The sequence below is a fragment of the Typha latifolia genome, chromosome 5 (assembly GCF_019914945.1).
Source record: "Typha latifolia isolate L0001 chromosome 5, TyphaL0001v2, whole genome shotgun sequence".
In the NCBI taxonomy this organism is placed as follows: Eukaryota; Viridiplantae; Streptophyta; class Magnoliopsida; order Poales; family Typhaceae; genus Typha; species Typha latifolia.
Window position 1 is genome coordinate 14,467,005 of NC_133090.1, and position 18,421 is coordinate 14,485,425.

General features: G+C 37.6%; 2 protein-coding genes and 1 pseudogene across 2 annotated transcripts; 2 read left to right on the forward strand and 1 right to left on the reverse strand.

The window, feature by feature from the left end:
• The first annotated feature begins 534 nt into the window (after nucleotides 1–534).
• Nucleotides 535–5,253, forward strand: LOC140789683 (transcription factor VOZ1-like). Its single transcript, XM_073139472.1, is given in 5 exon segments — nucleotides 535–977; nucleotides 1,052–1,231; nucleotides 3,469–3,840; nucleotides 3,843–3,989; nucleotides 4,098–5,253. Coding segments are annotated over 3 exon segments (984 nt in total). The 5' UTR covers nucleotides 535–977; nucleotides 1,052–1,231; nucleotides 3,469–3,605; the 3' UTR covers nucleotides 4,700–5,253.
• A 1,969-nt stretch (nucleotides 5,254–7,222) lies between these two features.
• Nucleotides 7,223–8,858, reverse strand: LOC140789177 (uncharacterized). The gene is given in 7 exon segments (XM_073138786.1): nucleotides 7,223–7,394; nucleotides 7,470–7,558; nucleotides 7,670–7,690; nucleotides 7,693–7,777; nucleotides 8,248–8,332; nucleotides 8,409–8,605; nucleotides 8,847–8,858. Coding segments are annotated over 7 exon segments (636 nt in total). The 3' UTR covers nucleotides 7,223–7,247.
• Nucleotides 8,859–9,213: 355 nt separating this feature from the next.
• On the forward strand, nucleotides 9,214–13,360 carry LOC140789933 (uncharacterized; annotated as a pseudogene).
• Nucleotides 13,361–18,421: the final 5,061 nt, after the last annotated feature.

Here is an 18,421-nt window from a genome sequence, read left to right on the forward strand (position 1 = left end):
AAGGATATTTTGCGTAAACGCTCACATTTTTTTATTAATCGTTACCTTAGTACAATCTTAGAGATAGATTTTTATTTTAAGATTATAGGAGTTGATGTCTAAAAGATACAAATAATAATAATAATAATAATAAATAAATAAATAAATAAAATAACAAATGTTACAAATTCTAGGATTTCGTAAAATTAAGATTCTAGTTCGACCAGTTCTGGCGTTTCAAAATGCCCTAGCTGGTGAATGTTAGTTAATTTGGGATGACTTGAGAAGATTTAGTTACTTACACATAATAAACATAATTACTAGATATTCTAATATATGAGTAAAACTATACACTCTGCATTCAAATTCAATAAAAGCTTTAACAAACTTTTAATTTTAGATAAGTATTCCAGTAATAAGTATTTATTTTAAGTCCCACCTTATTCTTTTTATTTTTGGATTAAGAAGCCTCATTCCTAATCATCCCCCTCTCTACCCCTTAAAACTCAAAAGTGACTCACAAAAGAGAGAGAGAGAGAGAGAGAGAGAGAGAAGAGAAGAGAAGAGAAGAGAGGGATACTAAACGGGAGCAAGAGCTTAACATTCTCCCCTACCTCCTCATCCTACTCTCTCCCGTCTTTAGATTTGATTCGATCGTATCCTCGAGCACTTTTATAGTCGTCTCGATCTCGATCCTTTCCCTTCTCCTCCGTTACCAATCTTGTGCAATTCCAAGCGACTTGGGGGCGATCGGAGGGATTTGGTGTAGAGGAAAGTTAGGATTGATGGGGAAGGGTTGCCGCTCGGGGTCGCACAAGCTCTTCAAGGACAAGGCTAAGAACCGCGTCGATGACCTCCAGGAGATGTTCTCCGATCTCCAATCGGCGCGGAAGGAGAGCCGCACCGCCGACGTCGCCGTCCTTGAAGAGCAGGTCCACCAGATGCTCCGCGAGTGGAAGGCCGAGCTCAACGAGCCCTCGCCGGCCTCCTCTTTGATCGTAAGTTCATTGATTCCTTTGGGCTTTAAGTCAAAATTTGTAACTTGGTGATGGATTCATTCGATTCTGGGCAGGGAAGCGCTCGTGTCTCGTCGAATCCACCGTCGGACTTTTTGAGGCTTTTGCAGCTCAGCGAGGAGGAGGATGATGCCACGAGTAAGATGTCGGTGGGGAATCTGAAGCATGAAGTGGAGGATGTGGGACAACCTGATCGTAGTGGCGTTGGAGGAGGAGGAACTGCTGATTTCCATGAGGTCTTTTAAGTTGATCGCGATTTAGTTTCAATTCAGTGTTCTCTTATCGCATGCTTGTGATCTGTTTCGCGTAAGATAACTTCTACAACTTAATTCTGCTGTTGTGGTCTTTAATTATTGTTGACTCCAGTTCTTGAGACTTCCCAATGTAGGACTTATACTTATGCGATATGTTTATTTGGTCCTTGAATTAAACTTAGGGCACATCATTTTTATTTTGTTATAAGAATCATGTTAGGCTTTGCTGTTACTATTTATTAGAACAACCAGGTGACTGATTACACTGGTTGAGGGGAAGCTCCTATTTGAAATGAATTATTGTCTGCAAAGTTCTACATTTTTTTTGTTCAAAGGTGGGCGCCTAAGACCATTTTACAAGTTATTTTGTAGGATATTCTACGTAAGGGCATAAACCTATAAGCATTTGGACTTTCCTTCGTACTCGAGTGATTTGTGTTAAAACAATTATATTTATTTGCCTTAATTGTAGGTGCATTGGCTTATCATGAAAGATACTCCAAATGCTAAAGATTCTCTTCTTCTTTTTCTTGGGATGATACAACAAAAGCACCTGCTTTCAAATATAATCCTTTGTATTCTTAAGTGGATCTTTAACTTATGGGTTCTTGAACCTTTTGGAAGGATCTAAAAGAATTTTCACGTGCGTATATCTAGATGACCTTGTTATTGGCTGTGAAAGGATGAATTTTTGGAATCAGCAAATTTCACATCCATGATATCGTATTTTTGAGATTCTTATTTTGCTACTGTGATCTTAAACAAGGGTCGTGAATGTTGTGGAGAGGTCTACACGATAGGGGTGTAAACCAAACGAGCTTGAGCGAGCCGGCTTCGGCTCAGGCTCGGTTTGAAATGAATTTCGAACCTAAGAATTGGGCTCAGGCTCGGCATCTCAACTTGAGCAGAGCTCGAGTCTGAAATGAGTCTATTATTAAGCCTCATTCAAGCCGAGCCGAATTGAGCTGGACCGAGCTAGATCAAGCCGAAGCCGAGCACCGCGGTAGCTTGAGGACGAGGCAGCCGGCGCCGCAGCATCACCGCCCTCTGGAACGTCAATCCGACGCCCTCATTCCTCGTCTATTGCCGTTGTCACCTCGGCAGCGAAGAAACGGATCCATCTCGGCGGGCGAATCGAGGAGCTCTCGCATCCTCGTCGCCGCTGGAGGAGGCAGCATCATCGCCCTCCAAAACGCTGATTCGATGCCGAAGGAGGAGGAGGCGGGTCAGGGACAAATATGGGATTTAGACATTTGGAAATATGGTTTTGTAAGAACCCTTTCATACTGAGCCTATCAAGTCGAGCCTGAGCGAGCTAGCTCCAGTTCAGGCTCGACTTGATATTAATTTCGAGCCAATTTCGACGACTTGAGCTCAGCTCATCTTTAACCAAGTTGAACCGAACTCGAGCTTCACTGAGCCGAGTCCGAGCCGCTCGTTTATTTTGACAGCCCTACTAAACAGTAATTTGTTAGGAAATTCACTAAATGTCAAAGCAAAGGCAGATATCCATAAAGTTTCAAGTTGATTTGATTTATTAATTTTTTAATTCTTGATACAGTGGAATGATTTTTTCTTCGAAAAGAAGAAAATAAGGTTATCATATTGTTCAAACTGTGATTTCATAGTAAAAGAGTCACTGTTTTCGAATATGTATGAAGTTTAAAAGCTTATAAATACGTGAATGCAATCTTATTGATTCTAGATATCAAACTAATGATTAGCTGAAGAAAAATAATTTATTTTCTTTTGATCTATCAACAGTTCAGTCATTAAAAAGAATATTACATATAGAGTAAGAATTTATTAGGACTTTAAATTTCTGCGTTTCTCTTCAGAGAGAAATTTTAAGATGGTGCTTTATTGTCTTGTACACATTATTTTGCATTTGCTTTGCACATATAAAGTTTTACACTCTAGATTCTGTTGTGGTGCTTTATAATGTTTATTTATTCCATGAATGTATAAGGCCTATAAATTGAAGAATGCAAAACTAATTTTTCTTATTTCCACAATTTATCTGGCACATTTTGCCAGGTATACATAGCATTCTTACTTCTAGATCTTGTTGTAAAAAAAATTTGGTAGCTGAGAGCAAATTAGTACTTCTTATTCTTCAGAAATGGTTGGTGATTTACCAGCTCTTTTCTTGCATTCTTGTTCAATTTCTTGCTCTTGTATTTATTACAATTTAGTTATGTAATTTGCTCTCCTTTCAGAACTATTATGTGAACCAGAGCTTAAGGAAGACACGTTCCTTTTTGCTGAAAACAAAAGCAACCTTCCAACCGGGCAGCATGGGGATGTCCTAAATTGTCTGGATGGGACTACTTATCTGGAATATCAATCACTCAATATGCATCAAGAAGTGTCCCATAATCTATATCTCAATTTCAATACCGATGAACAAAATAATGGTGATGTGTTTCCCCATATGTCGGACTTGCTACCCACAATATGTCCTCCACCTTCTGCATTTCTGAGGCCAAAGTGTGCTCTCTGGGACTGTCCTCGTCCTGCACAAGGATCAGAATGGTGTCATGATTATTGCAGTAGCTTCCATGCTAATCTTGCATTTAATGAAGGTCCTCCTGAATGACACCAGTGCTCCGCCCGGGAGGTATTGATCTCAAAGATGGTCCATTGTTTGAGGCTCTTGTTGCAAAGACACAAGGAAAAAATGTTGGTATTCCAGTATGTGAAGGCGCTGCTACTGCAAAGTCTCCATGGAATGCTCCTGGTATGGTTTTTATCTTCAATTTTTTTGGTGTCAGCTAGTTAACGATGTCTTTTAGATTCTATTAGCAAGAAAAATCTTTAATAATTGGCCTGTCTTGTGATATTGCAGAGCTATTTGATCTTTCTGTTCTTGAAGGTGAATCTATTAGAGAATGGCTTTTCTTTGACAAGCCAAGAAGGGCATTTGAGAGTGGGAATCGAAAGCAAAGATCCTTGCCAGATTACAGCGGTAGGGGTTGGCATGAATCTAGGAAGCAGGTAATGAAGGAATTTGGAGGTCTGAAAAGGTCTTACTACATGGATCCGCAACCGCTGAGCCACTATGAGTGGCATCTCTTTGAATATGAGAGCAATGATAGTGATGCCTTTGCCTTATACAGGCTAGAGTTTAAGCTGGTCGATACAAAGAAAAGTACCAAAGCAAAATTAGTCGGTACTTCACTCGTTGATCTGCAGCAGCAGATGGGAAGGCTTAATGCAGACAATTCTGTTGATAATAAACGAAATTCCAGGAGCAGGGGAAAGAACAACTACAACGATGTCAATGAGAATATGTATTACGCTTCCAACATGGTTAATCAGAAGGAAAATTCTCAAAATGCTTATCATGTATTAGATCAGATGGTTTCTTTAAATGAGAACTCTGGATATGGGCCGAATCTCCAATACCCTTATTCTTCTGAGAGCAAAAATGACTACTATGCTACATAAGTTAGGAGAGTTGAGGCAGCTGGATCCGCTTCCTTTTTCATTCCAGATTTTGGAACTGATTCAATCAACTTCAGTTGACAATCTACTGGCTGCCAAGTTCCGAATGTTATCTACCTCAGTTTTCTGTCTTTAACAAGCATGACTATTGACTCTATCCTTTTTAATTATATTATATAGGGTCAGCAGGAGAGCTTCATTTGAAGTAGGTGGTCTTTGCTCAACATAAACTTCACTAACAGTACCATGCAAATTGTAATTGAAGTGAGGTCACAACATCTGGCCATCTACTTGGTGCATATCTTTAACGTGATGCCAGGTGACATAGTATAACCGTGGTTGTATAGAGATTGGCATGTGCCTCCTTTCCTCTTATGTATAGGCTATTAGGGGAATCAAAATGAGAATGATTGTAATCATATTAAGCAGAACCACTATTGTAGTTGACAAAATGCCATGCAGTTTGGTGGCCAGTTGAGGCCAATATCAAATGTAAGTTGTTATATGCTCTAATTAAATTCTTCTTAAGGTAAACTACTTTAATATTGTTCCTCTCACTTCTTGTTGTTTTTAGCCTCTACAGCTAGACTTTGTGTTCTTGTTACAATGATAAAGTTATGCATTGTGGTTTATTAGTTCTAATACTCGTGAAAAACTTTGGGAACCTAAAAATTCAATTATGTTAGGTTGGGATATTGTTACGAATGCTTGACAGTGCCCATATACATGAATGGATGTTCTGCTCTACTGTAATAAAAATTACCTACTATTTGCGACATTTTACATAAATTTGGTTGTCATTATTTCTACTTGAATGATTTGGCTTCTTTATACGGCTCCAAGTTTATGGCCTTATGGTTGTCTTATTTGTCAGTTATAAAATTCAGATTGAGCTGCTGTTGATTGATATATTGATTACTCTATATTTTTTAACTACTTAAGCTGGCATCTTTGTATTGATTTGAATTTGTGTTGCCTCTTAGTTATCTTATGCCCAGTGATTGAAGTTCAGTACATACTGCCATGGATGGAGATCTAGATAATTTCTTATAGTAGCTAGTTAAATGAGCAAGCCCCAGCTGTCAGGGGCTGTTCGAATGTCTGAACCTGGTTAAAAGAAGATGAATAGAACTGATGAGCTGATTCATGAATGCCATGCATGTAGCAAAGATTAATCTATTATTTTGTTAATGAATGAATAAGTGATCAGCTTGTTTGGTAAAGAACAACTTACCACTGGAAAAGCATCATGACTGTCATTTCTCACATCACCATACAAATATTTGATCGCTAAAGCATTAATTTGCCAATCCTCCAGAACATAAAAGCAACTAGGGAAAACTTTAATGATTTGCTGTGTGCATAAGTTAAAACTGTCAAAATTTCATTTCCTTTGGAAAGCTGAGAACAACAAATATTAAGGTCAGAAGCCATGCAGGAATGGCTGATTTCCTCCTCTGCATTCAGAAAGTTGTGCTCTGGCGCTCTGAAACTAAGGTAGGAAGAAAATGCACCTTCTGAGGAGAAACAGGCAGTATATCAGCAGCATGCCCATTCCAGTTACTACTCAAAAGTTTGAAATTGGTATGTGAAATGCTGGTGATTGCATCAAATGACAGCTCCCATGCTGTCTTCGAACAAGAGTTGGCTAAACATCAGCTTTCACCTCCTCTGTTGGTTTGTTCTTGCGCCTGTTCGATAACTTCCTTTTGGACCTGAACAGTGATTTGATGCTCTTTTCCCACTCTCTTTTGTGTTTGTTATAAATGAACATTGCAGCCTGGGCATCCTGAATCTGCAGGGAAACCAAATTGATGATTGCTAAGACATGTTAATAGCCCAGATCTTTCTTGGTTGCAAGAGCAATAAACTTCTCACAGCTTGTAAATTCTCAATTTGAGGACAAAAAGGGCTTTTTAAAATGTCAAGAAAAATTGTCTTATGCAAAACCAAATAAAAAGAACAATACAAAAGGGAAGGGAGGAGAACAAGATCACAAAGTACAGAGAGTAATTGAGGTGATTCTACTATGCTAAAAATTAATTCCACAATATATGGAGTTCTGATTTTCTGACCATAGTGATATCATTCTTAAAAGTACATACAATAAAAGATGCTATCATTATCAAGAGGGATATACATGTTACAGATAGACATCATAGCCAGACAATCATAGTTTGTCATAGACAGCATATGTGGTGACGGCAATCATTGTGAGGATAACGACATATGTGATGGAAACAGTTGTAATAGTTAACTGATCGAAAAACAGAGGTTAAATGATGACCTTATAGCAACAAAGGATCATGCTGATGACCAAGATTGTGAACTTTGCGGTCATGCACGAGCAAAAGGAACAAAATGCCTTGGAATGACTAGCATAATATTTTCCAGCCATGCAACACAAACTTAATATAGATTTCAATTCTAGAAGTACCAACTACAGAAGGTACTACAAGACATACAGGACAATGCTCATTTTGTTGGATCTTGACACCAAGAATTTGAGCTGCAAGATCCTTCAAAGCTCTCTTCCGTCCTCCCTGATATATTAGCTGTATATGTCAATACATGCTAATGAAAATCTTAAAGCCTGCAATACAGTCATTAATAAGACGAAAATAAAGCCTAACCTTTTAAAAGGCTCATATAATGAGGTATCCCTTATGTCCTTCTTTGGATGACTTAGTAATAATACCTAGAAATTGAATAGTTTTTTCATCGGTTAACCACCAGACTGTACTGAGAAAAATAAACTCAGGCGATACTCAACCTTAAGATCATTGTGCAAAGCATGGCCCACAAGAATCCGCCCTTTAATCAACTCACCCACTTTCTTCTGGACAGCCCAAAACTCCTTCGCTGCAGTCACAGAATTAGAGATCAACATGCACATGCTAGTTGCATCCACAAAAACCATCAAAAATTATATCTCCACTAAAAGGGGGAAAACAGTTATAGTGGATTGTCAACCTTTCTTCATGTGCTTAGGCGAATTCCACTGATATTTGTTCGGAAGTCAACTATATGCTCTACTGCTCGCACATACTCGTCATATACAACATTCCCCCATGAATTCACCTGAAATAATATAGAGTTTCGATATATATAAGAATAATCAGATAAGTCTGTAAAGATGATAATGATAGTCATTTCCTGTCTTGGTCATGTTGTTTGAAGTTCAGGTATGGATTCATCTATTTCAGTATTTTGAATCTTTTAGATTAACTTTTCCTGCATCCTTTTGCGACTCTTATGTTTCATAAAGTATGATTTGATCTTAGGAACATAATGTTGCCATTTTCTGATATGTCATCCATGAACCCAACAATTAATTCATACACATAACGAGAACTCAAGACAGAGAGCCGGAGAATAAGGAAGAATCCAGGGAAGTAGAGAAACATTAACAATTCCTACTCCCGCCCAAGTTGAAAAGCACAATATGGTTAAACTACTTATAAACAATATGCCAGTCATAAAGTAACCATCTTTCACCCAAAAAAGGCTACCGAAGGAGACCAACGAAATGGAAAAGAAACATTACGCACCAGAGTGACCCTTCCAAGGGCGCTCTTGTTCCCAAGCGGGCCCACGCCAACCATCTCGCAATCCATAGCCAACGCCTGCGTCAAGCTGCATCGGAAAGCGACTGAGGTAAGAAGAAATCGAGCTAGACCACAAAGCAGAGGAGGAAGAGGAGGAGGAGCACCTGGTGTCATCGGAGGTCGGCGATAAACCGGAGGAAAGAGGAGGAGATGGCTCCGCTTCCGGCCTCTCCTTGCGCTTCCCTAAGCTGGGGAGAGCTGGGGTTCTAGAATCTGGGTCGAGGGGTTTTGGCAAACGGCGGCTTCTGAGCTTTTCTTGGAGTTGCGCCCAGTTAGGGTTTAGGAGGATGGATTCTTCGGTCTGGACTTAGGATTACAGTTCGTCGCCGGCGCTCCTCCGTTGGCCATCAGTTGCCGATGGTTTGTGGAGGCGTAACCTAATACAGGGTCAAATTAAACATAGTGAGAATATAGGAAGCAAAATATAATATTTTGACAAGGCAGGGTGCAAACTAAAACAATCCCTTAAAGGACCAATACGGAAAACAAAGAGACACTAAGTTTCTGTCACAGAAAATAAATAAATAAATAAAAAGAGACACCGAGTTGACCATACTTAGAGCCGGCAGATTCGATATTAAAAGTAATAGAAGTGTTAGATTCGGCAATCAAGGACTCATTCCCCTCCTCAAATCATGAGGTTATAATTTTCTTTTCTTTTTTTTTTTTTTTTTAGTGGAAAAGTCCGTAGATTGACGTTAGAATTCATTCTCCTCCCATGAAGCCACTTGTACTCGAATCAGATGCAAGCAGCCACGAATACACCACCTTCTGCTTCGATTGGGCAGATCCAACGGCTCAGGCGTAATCAATCACCTGGTAGGATTCGTTTTCTCTTCCTTTTTTTTTCCTTTTTTGATACAACCCGAGTCTAACAATAATTCCTAATAGATTTACCCGATGAGAGAGAGATATAAATATAACTAGAGTCAGTTGTAGGGTTCTGGGAATTCGATAGTTGATTTCTCCGGTCGTGCTTGCGAGTAGAGGCTTTTTTTCTCTCTGTGCGTTCGATCATGGGGAGAGGAAAGTTTAAGGGCAAGCCTACGGGTCGCAGGAATTTTCGACGCCGGAGGAGATGGGTGAGCACTAATTAGCCTTCTCCGTCTCACTTTCGAGTCAAATTTGCTTCTTGGATTATTTATCTAGGGTTCGATTACCAAGCTCGTGCTTTTTTTCTCGCTGTGTGTTACTCCGTGGATTTCGCTCGAATCTTGTTCTTCTTTGTCTACTAGGGAGTAGGGTTCAGTTCCAATTTCGGATTTCACTCTGTAGATTGATATTTCTGGACAAAAGGACTCTGTTCTAGTGTGACTTGTTCATGTTATATCTGTTGCAAAGTTTTGATTTTGCTAATTTTGTTGGCTTTAAAAGGACTGTAGCAGCATCAATCGGTTAGAAGGGTAGATTCATGTTTCAAAGTTCAAGCTAATGTTGCACCAAACTTAGTTGGGTTCATAAAATGAACAAAAAGAAGACTGCGAGTAGAACTATATCAGCATTTGGTAGTTCTTCTTCTTTAGGTTTTAATAACCGAGAGAGTCTTTTCCTGTGCTCGAATGGTTGTGATTTTGGACAGTCAAGCTCGGTGATAATTGATAGTCTTTAAGGAATGAGGATTACCATGATGTCCTTGGTCCTGCATATGTTGCTTTTGCTGTTCATTCTATGTTCATCTTGTAAAAGTTCTTTTCTTTTGTGGATTACATTGACACGTAGAGTTTCTTCTAATTGCTATCTTCCCTTCAAATGCTGCAGCTGCTGGTACATCATCTCGTCCACGCAGCTTTAAACAGGTTTGCACTTCTTTTTATTTAAATATATCTACTAAAATAATTCACCTGCTGATATTTTTCCATCAACACGCATATACTATTAATCCTCTTAGTGCCACGCCCTCTTCTAGAAATGGAGGCAGCACTACCGTGGTTCTTATATTTAAGTAACAATATAAGAAAATTTCATGTTGTCATTCCTTGTAATGAAATTGATTCAGCATATATATGAAACATATTGTTTCTCCTCTCTCTCTCTCTCTCTCTCTCTCTCTCTCTCTCTCACACACACACACACACACACACACACACACACAGATGATCAGTTGCAATTTCTCCTTAACTGATGTTCAACTTGCTGTTTCTTTAAATGAAGTTGGTTCAACATGGTGTTTCTTGAATTAATTTGAATGAATTTCTCCATCAAACCTCAATGTACAATTCAGATGGTATGCAGTGAAAAGTGAAAATAGGTGCTTTTCCAGCCAATGTTTATCCTATGGTATCTAGCTCATTAATTCACAGTGTGCCATCATGTCTGAATATCAAAGTAATGATTGTAGTCCTACTACCAATTTATGCCTTTGTTGTTAGTTTCTTGGAAACTTAATTTATTCTATGATATGTTAATATGAAATACCATCTGTTGTTTACTGGCACGGATAAGTTTATCTGTGTGATATTACGATTGTACTTAAGGAACCTTCACTTCTTATTAATTCAGCAAGAGGAAGCTGAAGATCTGGTAAGGGAAGAATCTGAAGAGGAACATGAAGATGATTCTGAGAAGATACAGAGGTAGTTCTTTCTTTCTTTTCTGGTGCTCCTCGACCTTATCTGATTTTCAATTACATAAATTTTTTTAATGTTTCGGCACTTCTGCATCTAAATATTTTCTGTGATACTTTGACAGAAAAAGAAAGGTACCCAGGGCATTATTGAAGTCGCAAATCCAAACTTGGTGAAACCGAAGATGATGAAAGCTAGAGAAGTTGATGTACGTCAAGCAGTTTCTTTTCTATTTTTCATTACCATATGCAATTCTTCTTGACTGACAAATCAAACTCTTCTTTAGTTTTGTTTGCTGGAGATCAATCTAAACAAGTTTTCTTTTTCCATCAGTTCACATACATCTATCTTATGAACTCTTCTTGACTGACAAATCAAACTCTTCTTTAGTTTTGTTTGCTGGAGATCAATCTAAATAACTTTTCTTTTTCCATCAGTTCGCATACATCTATCTTATGAACTTTTCTACATTGTGGTGCAGCTCGATAGGACAACAGAACTCTCAAGGCGTGAAAGGTGTGTTCGCTATCATTCAGCACTTCATGGCTTCTTGCTGATAGGCATATAACTTATTTTCTTCTGTAATTTACTTACATGTGAGCACATTTATGTACATATTCCTATGGACGTTCATCTCTATTAGGAATCTAGGATATAGTGAAGCTCCTGCTTTTATCTAATCTGAGAAGTTCATTTATTTTGCTCTCTATAAGCATATCTATGGTTTTTTTCCTCCTTCAAGATGAAGTAGCTTTCTTTGCTTGTAATTATTCTTAGCATGTCTCGTTGCTGCATAAACATACTGACTTCTCTTATTTCAAGATACAATCCATGGTGCTATTTCTTTTTCTTCTTCTTCATGTGTTAGTTTTGGAGATAAATGATTATGTTGCTTGTATATTAGTAAAGTTGCCAAAATTCATGTCGGCTCTATTAAATCTCAGACTTGTTGATGTATATGTCATTTGGATTTTTAGCTCATTATTGCATGTTTGATGTTTTTGTCCCACATGATTTTATTTTGTTTTATCAGCAATATTGTTATGACCTTAACCTTGTAGGGAGGAGATTGAGAAACAAAAAGCTCATGAACGTTACATGAGGCTTCAGGAGCAAGGGAAACTGACCAAGCTAGAAAAGATTTAGGTAAAAATTTAGAAAACCTGTCTTATTTCTTTGTCTCACTATCTTTTCTTCCTCTTTTTATGTGGCTATATGATTATTATTCCTAAGAACATGTCAAGAGAACCTTCTTCCTATAAATGGCTCCTTTTGCAATGTTAAATGATCTTAATGCAAGCTTAATGTTGTATAGTTAATGGCATTTCTTATAATATTCTTAATTGCCTTCATATTACTATTCCGTCTTGTGTTTCTAGACAGAACATGCATACAAGTATTTTTAAGGTACCTACATGCATTTACATCCAGTAGTGTGACCCCTAGCATCCTTAAGTGGAATTATCATTCAGATCAAGTAGTTTGTATAAATATGCATGTGATGCTTCAATATCATCTCTCATGAAGTGCCTTTTTATTTTCTGTATTGCATAATACCATAAGCTTCCTTCTACTATTTTTGTTTGCAGAACGCCTTGCTTTAATACGACAACAAAGGGCTGAAGCAGCAAAGAAACGGGATGAGGAAAAAGCTGGTACAATATTCTTCTATTTACCTGCATAGTTACCAGGATATGAGTACAATAATTACATATAGTTGTTATTGAGTGAAGTTTTCAGACATTCAACAGTAATAATGAAAGATCAGGCAACTGTAATCATGAGCAGTAACATAAGGTACCTATCATAAGCAATGCCTATCGTTTAGCGATATCCTACAAATCCTCTTGATTATTCCATTTTACCAAGGGTTTTGCTTTTGAATCCAGTTTTTCTGCCATTCTTTTAAAAAGACCCGATAAGTTCTTGAAGCCCAATACTCTTTCAGACCCTTGCAGGCCGCAGCCATGGGGACAAATCCATTGTTCTCATGTGCTTATGCAGATATTCTGTAACCTTTGCTTATATTTTTCTCATTTCTACCTTCTAATATAGTAAGATAGTAAATCAATATTCTCGTTTTAGGAGTGCATCTCGCAAATCAATATTCTGAATTCTTATGCCCACATAGTAACATGGCCTTCTTCCGGTCCTTTCATGTTCTGACTTGAACCATATACTGAAATTGTTCTTTCTTATTTTGCAGCCAAAGAACAGAAGAAGGCTGAAGCACGGAAATAACTTAACAAAGATGGTTCGTTAGCATGGAAATTTCCTCATAGATTTGTGAACTATATTTGTTGGTTGTTCAACAAGAATGTCAACATTTGTATTTTCTAGTATCTTTTAGTACTCTATCATCAATTGATTACTGATGACAGGAGAAAACTGTAAAGCAGTAATTGGTGCATAATTAGGTTGTAACTTACGCCGTAAAGGATATTTATCCAACGTGATATTTCTATAGATTTCAATATAAATTCTGTTTGATATTGCTTTGAGGCGAAAATGCTATACATTCATGTGAAGCAAAACAATAGGATTACAGGTAAGATGGCATGCCTTGCCATGAAGGGCAAGGCAGCCACTTGGTAACCAAACTTTGCTGTCTACAGTACATAGATGTTGAACATTGTAATTTGCTAGTTGCCATGTTCTTTTCCAGGCAAAATAAGCTGGCAAATTTTAGATATACAACAATCTCCAGCTGATTTCTGAGGGACTGAATGCCGAATGAAAACCATTTGACTTTGAACTTATTATGCCTAGCTATTTCTCTTGATTATTCTATTCTATATGCTGAGACAGTAATAAAGTCCCAGACAAATGGACCTGGAATTGGTCGTAATTTATTCTAAGACATTCTTGATCTTGACTTTTGATCGAGTTATCTCTGTTCTCCTAGAAGAAAAGGAAAAGTAGAAATTTGAAGCTAAGATATAAACTTAAAGCATGTTTGGTATGACTCGGATTACTTGAGATACTAATTAGCAATTTGTGGTGGGCACTCAACTATAATTTTGTTCTTCTTCTTGGTTGACATACCAAGATATAGTTGAAACCACCTTCCACGTAGAATTTCTTCTTGGAATTGGTTCTTCTTCTTGGTTGATCTAATTTAACTCAAGGTGAATAAGAGTTTTAAGCTCATCCAACTTCCACGTAGAATATAGTAGGACTATGATTTGACATCACAATCACTGGGGAGAAGAAGCAAACATCATCAACCTCATTACATACCCAACATTTTAATTATTGCAACACCTCTCATTTCGTCGCGTTACACCCCACACGCTTTAGCTGTCTTGCTTGTCTAAACGACACTATATACTAATTACGTACATTAATAAATCTCTCAGACTACATGCCTATGCCTCCTCAACTGCAAACCACATCATATTAACCCAGAAAATTTCGCCAACTGGTTACAGATCATACGATAGTTCTGGATATATTTATCCAGTGAAATATATATTATTCATCCTTTTCTTTTCTTTTCTTTTCTTTTCTTTTTATTCATATAATTTATCTAAATTCATATCTTAAAACAATCTTCTATCTACTATTTAGATAAGCTTTTAAACACATCAAGCTTGAGAATTACTGGAGTTAGAATTGTAGGTAGGCATTTGACTAATAGTACTAGGAAGAAAAGTTACCTCAGACTCACTTAGCGCACTGAATATCGTGATCATCGACTACATTAAAAGCAGTGAGCCTTGACCCAGTTGTCCAGAGAAGCATGGTCTCGCTCTTACCGAGAAAATTAGTTCTTACAATAATGACTTGGTATCCACCGCCCAACTTTTTTAATTAGATTACTAATTACTTAAAGTTATTCTCACAATTCTTTATAAATATATATGGATTATGCGATAAGCGATAAACCCTTTAAGTATATAGATTAAATGATTAAGCTATTTTTTATAAATATATATATCACAATTAATTTAAAGATAAATTATAAATTATCCTTATAGTTATGCCTAAAATTAAATTATATCTTCTAAATTTTTATTTGTATCACTTTATCCCATCCCATATGGTTTAACCTACTGCAAAAATTAACAGCTTAAAATATCAGAATTGTTCTTATCTTTTGTATTAAATTTACTTATCATGTTCTATTCATCAAAATAAAATACACTTTCATAAATGTTTTATAGTAATTTATGTTTTTCCCATTAGTTATATGAAGATTTTAATAATTTAATATTAATTTAAATCACAAAGGGGGAAAATGATATAAATAAATAAATAAATTAGAAGTAGTTTAATTTTTAAACATAATTACGGCCGAACAATTTGTAATTTGTCATAATTCAAAACTATACTTATATAATACTTTAAGGTAAAATTCGACACGTAACCCCAACATCAAAGAGGGAATTTGAAGGCATAATATTTGTTATATTTGCGGATAAAATTCGACCAGTGGACTACAGTCGATCTAATTCTTGCGAGTCTTAAAATAAGTAGTCTTAGATTACTAATTACTTGAAATCAAGCAGCCGCGTGCTGACTTGGCGCCTGCTCTATGGAACGCTTCGCCATCTGCTACGTGGACAAGCACGTGGGAATCATGCGGCTCGGCCCGCCGAAACGTGGGCCGCGCCATTCGACCCTTCCCCTTGCCCTCGACCACGCGCCATCTGACCACACGAAACACATTTCTCTGGGCCCCACGACTCCGGATCAGTGGGTCCCACTCCGTGGTAACAGTTTCGGGTGCGTGTGGACGACGTCGCTCCCGCCCGACCCCCATGGCTCACGTGCCGCCTGCGCTGACGTGGCATCCGGGTTCCGTTTCGGCTCCCGATTGGGGGTTATCCTCTCGGATTACCGGACCTCCTGTTTCTTTCTTTCTTTTATTTCTTACATGCGAATTAATACTTTTTTTTTTTAAAAAAAAAAGAACTTTGTTTCCAGGAATAGAAAGGGAAAAATTATTACTCTAAATCCATCCTCCCGTTTCCCCTCATCTCCCCTCTCCTTCCTCTCACCAAACCCACCACCCTCTTTCTCTTCCTTCCTCTTCTCAGAGGAATTGCTTCGATCCGTGGCGTAATCGGAGGGGATCCTGAGCTCCGGAAGCCCGTGTTTGGATTCCTTCCTTCGTTGCTCGGTCAAATTTTTTTTGGCTGCAAGTTGGGGGAATTTGGGCCTTTGCAGGCAATGATCTGTTCTTTTGTTTCTGTCTCACTAATTTTAGGTTAAGCAAATTTTGATATCTTGCTTTCGGTGGATGAAAAGGTATCTTTCCATGTGCATTTGGCGGGGGAGAAGTTCGTTTTCTTATAAAAATTTGATTTTGTGGGGATATTAGAAAGATGAGATGATGATCGGGTTGGTGATGTTGGATTGCGCCGGGGCGCTTCGGTCGGGAGATGATGGGGAGGTTTTTTTTTTTTTTTTAGTAGTTCCTGTATGATAGTAGAATTGGAAAGTTCAGCACAAAAAGAAACACTGCGATGCTTTTGACCATGGTAGTTGTGGTAAACGTTAGAATGGTGCAATTTTATCTTGATTATTTATTGAAGCGAGTCTGATAGGTCTGAATGAGGTAAGAAGTTATTGAGACTGGAATAGGTGCGGATTTCTGTAGAGAGGGGCTTCCGTTTGAGCCAAAAAAATGGGAATGCGATTGACAGAAGAAGGAAAGAATGAATTCTAAGGACTTGCTGAAATTGACAGTATTAATTTTGCAGTGCAATCGTACATGCCATAAGGTGGCGTTGGTTTTAGTGGACGATGTTTGAGAGCGGGGTAAGCTGGTGTCTTCTGCACAGATTCCACCCTCGGAGTGTCTCTTTTAAAAAAATAAACTTTTACGAAGTGTGTGGAAATGCTCAGAGGAAAATTGCTTATGTTTCATCTTTGTGCTCTATATTAACAAATTTCAGCTGGACTTTTACTCAAGTACCTTTTGCATCAAAATATTTAAACCCAAAATTTTCAAATTTTATCCAGCTATCTGATGTAGCTTTGATGTTCTATAGTGATTGGATTACAGAATTTTAATAGACATACACAGAGAATGCTTTTAAGAATATCTTCTCAAGATAATCTTTTACTCATTTATGGTGGTCTCTCATGTTCCCCTCTTTGTGAAGTTGCCTTAGAATGATTTTACTCTCCTCTTTCTTTAGTTTTAATTTGTGCAATCTTAGGTATTCAACAAGTTTGTAGTGCTTGTTTGGTAATGGTAGGTTATTGTTCATTGCTGATGTGCTCAATTTCATAATTTTATGTTTGTCATAAAAGTTCATTTAGGGAAAAACCACAGGTGGCCATTCATCATGTCCACTTTACATAGATTAACTTGCTTAATCTGGAGGAAAACATGGTTTTGAATAATAAATGTCTTATAATATTATAATCATGGAAAGGCCACTCAAACAAGCGATCTTGGTGCACCAAATTACTTTTCTTTTATATACTTATAACTTGAAGAGAGCTGCTCTCCACTTCCCAACTATACGAGGTCATTTTGTTTGTATTATTCTATCTCAAGTGCACATGCATGCCCTTTTAACTAGTACCATGAATATGTCTTCTTGTGTTGCCTTAAAAGAAATCTTCATGTACTTCCCTATCTTCTACGTCAGATTTGGAAGTTGCTGATCCATTCCTCTCCATTCTATTCCTTTTCACGTAAATGGAAGGAGTGATGACATTGCTTATCTCAAGAGCTTGAACTCAGTTGGCATAGATGTACTTCTATCATGAAATCAAGCACTCCATATATCACATACAGGAAGACTTCCCCGTTTTCTTTTCTTTTTCTTTCTTTACGTTGGTGTTTATGCACCATGTAAATAAATTTCAAGTAATCTGCACTAGATGGAGCTATTTCTTGAGAATGATATGAGGCATAAATATTTTCTTCATAGTTTGGATAAACCCAGTGTTCTCCTCATTATGCTGCACAGCATACAAGTATAGTATTTTAGGCAATTCAGTGCATAACCATGTAATTGTTATTAATCCTTCACCTATTCTTTCTTTCAAATACTGTATCCGATGTAATTGTTGGTGGCTGGTGACTTTATTTTTATTCCCTTATTGTGGCCTTACTTACACTGAAACACAAACTTACTAACTTGTGCATGCACAGAAATAAGGTTCAGTTAGCATTTTTGAGGTGAATCCAGCCTGTTGTGGAAATAATGCACAAAGGTCATGTTCCATACATATAATAAACTTACTTTCATGTAGACATGCTAATTCTTTGAGATGATGCTTCATCGCATCTCTCTTCGGCAAGCATCTACTCCTTTCCATTTGACTCTTTGTATTCATAACCTTATAAGTGGTATTTCATCAGTTCTACTATCTTGCAAGAATATTAGTTTTTTTTTTTCTCCCATGATTTTCTTGTTATTTTTAATCAGCATGTTCTCTATTTTCAGAAGAAAAGTGAAACGAACTTATGTTTCTTTGTCACAGGACACGCAGTTTCTCGTCAATCTAAGTCCGCGCAAATTGGGTCACCTTGTTTACACAAAATAGTGACACGATATGATTTGCATAGAATTCTTATTACACCCTTG